The sequence below is a fragment of the Sinocyclocheilus anshuiensis genome, unplaced genomic scaffold (assembly GCF_001515605.1).
Source record: "Sinocyclocheilus anshuiensis isolate Anshui unplaced genomic scaffold, SAMN03320099.WGS_v1.1 scaffold889, whole genome shotgun sequence".
In the NCBI taxonomy this organism is placed as follows: domain Eukaryota; kingdom Metazoa; phylum Chordata; class Actinopteri; order Cypriniformes; family Cyprinidae; genus Sinocyclocheilus; species Sinocyclocheilus anshuiensis.
The window spans coordinates 7680-11315 of record NW_015554115.1 but is presented as its reverse complement, the minus strand read 5'-3'; the positions used below and the strand labels follow the sequence as shown (position 1 = coordinate 11315).

The 3636-nt window shown below is 38.9% G+C and overlaps 1 protein-coding gene across 2 annotated transcripts in view; it reads right to left on the bottom strand.

The window, feature by feature from the left end:
* Positions 1-3385, bottom strand: part of LOC107669784 (solute carrier family 12 member 2-like) — a 24572-nt gene extending 21187 nt beyond the window's left edge. Inside the window, exons 1-3 of one of the 2 annotated variants that reach the window (XM_016462178.1) lie at positions 3047-3385; positions 2177-2332; positions 1972-2071 (exon numbers count right to left, since the gene is read on the bottom strand). In XM_016462178.1, the coding sequence (XP_016317664.1) occupies positions 1972-2071; positions 2177-2303 (227 nt within the window). In that variant the 5' untranslated portion in view covers positions 2304-2332; positions 3047-3385. Of the gene's footprint in view, positions 1-1971; positions 2072-2176 lie in introns of both variants that reach the window. The other variant, XM_016462177.1, reaches the window with a different exon arrangement.
* Between the last annotated feature and the right edge of the window lie 251 nt (positions 3386-3636).

The window sequence follows — 3636 nt, the reverse complement described above, 5'->3', positions numbered from 1 at the left end:
AGAGCGGTGCTTTGACCCGCGACTATGCCGCCTCACAGTCACCCAGTCGCCCTGCTGCAGAGGCATTGTAACCAGAACCGAACAATGTACAGGACTCCCTGAGATAGTCGCATCCAAAGCCGTATCTACAGCCCTCACATTCTTACTATCCACAATTAAAGTCTGGATGCGTGTCTCTAGTTCTGAAATCTTCTGTCAGTCTAACTATCTCCCTGCATTTATCACATGTGAATCCCTCGTCGCCGACAGAGAGAGCTAAACTATACATGTGGAAAGCGGTGCAAATAACAATAGCAGGAGAAGAAGCCATTACTTACTGTGACTGCTGAATGATTCCGACTTACCACAGTTGTTTGATGAACGCGTGAAAAACAAAGCGAGAGAGAAAAAAAGAAACGGTAGGAAACGATAAACACGAATGGAAACAAGAATGACAAGCTAACAGGCTAACGCGCCGTGATAGCGGTTTAGATTAAAAGCGAACAATGGCAAATTAGTTTTATATATAATATCAGAAACATGGTGAGAATTAAGTTATATTTTAGCAGTTTAAACAACAGAGAGTAATAGTAAGAAAGATTCCAACAGAAAAACAGAAAAATATAAGTCTTGTATAACATTCAATGACAAAGATACGACATTTCGTTCCACTGTATGTCCCCACATGCAGCAGAATGACAATAAAGCTCAACTTGACTTGACTTGAGAACCACGGATTTTCACTGGTATTGGTACCGAATACTGAAATGTTCTCTATAGTATGATATCTAGAATGGTGAGAATTAAGTTATATTTTAGCAGTTTAAACAACAGAGAGTAATAGTAAGAAAGATTCCAACAGAAAAACAGAAAAATATAAGTCTTGTATAACATTCAATGACAAAGATATTGAAGATGATTATTCAAAAGTTTGGAGAAAAATGTATATGTTTATTCATTAATGGCACATTAAATTGATCAAAAGTGACAGTATTTCTAAAGTTGCAAAATATTTCTATTTCAAATAAATGCTATTCTTTTGAACTTTCTATTAATTGAAGAATCCTAAAAAAAAAAAAAAGTACCGCACACAACCTTGAAAAAATATAGTGTAAAATATCAGTTCTTTTACATTTTAATAATATGTCATAATATTAGTGTTTTTAACTGCACTTTGACCAAAAAAATCTGAATAATTACGCATTTTTGGCTGTTAGTGCATACCGACACCGACCCTGTCATCTATTCATCAACTTTTATTTTTTACCACTTTTATTTTATTTTTTTATTTAGTTAAATTACTATTTATTTTAACTTTGTAATTATTAATCAGTGAGTTATGATCTACGTCTGTCTGAACATCATCTCTAAGCATCTAAATGCCGGATTATGCTACACTTTGGCCTGATTTGCAGTCTGGACGAGTCTATGCTCGCTGCTTAAAGTCAGAGCCGGTCTGCAGATTTTGAGCAGTGAAAGTTTACAGATTTCACAGAAAAATCGCAGAATGTGTGATGAGTACAGCCTTCAGGTGTGCGATTGGGCTTCAGAGCCAGTCCGAGGAAACCAAACATATCGATAGGTGCGGATTTTAGAATATCATCCTATTTGACATTAATCTCTGAGCTATGAGGTGCGTGATTCTGCGTGATTGTAAAAGTGGTGGAGTGTATTCCAGCTGTCAAGAGTGAAAATGAATGAGCTCCACATACACATCAGAACAAGCTATCACAAAGAAAAAACCCTGAAACACTACAAAAATGAGAGATGTTTAGAGTTCACAGCTGTGAATCAACACACACACACACACACACACACACACACACACATGTGTCACGCTTCACATGTTCTAATAGGTGCTTCTGGCAAACAGTCACGGCAGTCATTAGAGCAAGCCACTGTAAATGTCACCACACACACCCACACACACACACACACACACACACACACACACACACACACACACACACACACAGACAGAGGCCATATTACCTGTAGGTTTTGATGTGGTCGGCTACTCCACAAAGCTGTAAACTGTGTGTCAGGGCCTGATGATAAGTCAGCGCTTGAGTGGACGAACCCCAGTTCACATCTGTAGGACCGTAACAATTTCATGAACCAGAAAAATCCCATCATTAGTACTGTGCTAAAGAACAGACAACTGACTTCACGAGTCTCATTTTCCTGTCCACTTCACCTGGTTTCTTGTAGCTGACGTAGATGTAGAGGGACAAGACGATGACGTTGGTCAGGAGGGCCGCCCACCAGTTGATGATGAACATAACCACACAACACAGGATCGCCCCAGCCAGAGACACCCACATGTTGTAGTACTTGAAGCTCGGCCTCCATCCTGCCCAACAAACATGGATTAAACAATTAGAGGATCTGCAGTACTATGGGTTAGGATTTGGTAACATAGTAAAAGGTCAAAATACCCTAATTACACCCGTCAACGGGAGCCAATGTATTGGAAAGGAGCAACTAAACAGTTGGGATAAAACCAACAATAGTTCTTTGTGGTAGGAAAGTGCTAACTGTGCCGTTCTGCCACGTTACGTAACAGTATGGGACACAAAGAATGGCACCCGACAACTGCTTGTGAAAGCAGCGTCTCTGTGAAGAGCGTCCAAAATCCCACTGGGACATGGGATCTGATCTACTCAAGACATTTCACACGAGGCTGTTAACGGCATCAGAGCGTCTCGATGTTCTTCACAACACACATCACAATGAGAGTTTACACAGCTGAAATGCATCAGTTTTATAAAAGCATGAAAACAGAATTGATTAAATGAAGTTAGCACCAGTTAGGATACATACGGGTGGTTAAGAGGACTAGGAAGGTCCTGAACACAGGACACGTACTAGAGTTATGGGATTTAGTGGAGTCACGGTTACCTTGTAATGCTAGACACTGCATGACATAAAGGGTACAGAAGCACTTTAAACGTGCAATAGCTGGAGAGTGAAAGAGTCATGTGGCAAAGCTACACGTACCCTTTACATTCATGCAATTGTGTGCAGAGACTCTATATAATAAAGTGTCAGAAGTGAAGATATCTACCTGCTGGTCTTCTAGAGCTTTGGTATTGAGGGACAAACAAACCTCTTCACACAAAGAATAAAGAAATACGTGAAATTATAACTTCAAAACAAGAAATACAGTCAATAACATTATACCATTCAGAAATGAAGACTTTCATTTTCATTCAAATGAAAAAGGTGAGTAACACAGCCATAAGAATGTAAACTCTCTACAGGAAAACAAAAACTTTGCATAGTAATTGTTACTTTGCAAAGCATGGTAAACTCTGTAAAGGCCCCGATATACTTTAAGAGAAATCAAAGAACGAACTGTCATTTCGAACTAAATCAGGCCAAAACAAAGTTTGTTTTAGGAGCTTAAAACAGCTCAAAGTGAACACAGGAGTAAAAACATGAACACACGGGAGAGCTGCTTTACAGGACGAACTGAAGTTATTCTAACTGAAAGCAGCACTGACAATGTTTTCATATTTACTACTGTAAAGCCATGTATTGTATGAAGTTCAAATATTCAAATATTCACTTTCAGCAGCATGGACGGAGTCTGGGTGTTCATTAATATTATAATCGCTGCAGAGGTATTTCTAAATTCTTCAAACAATGAAAAAG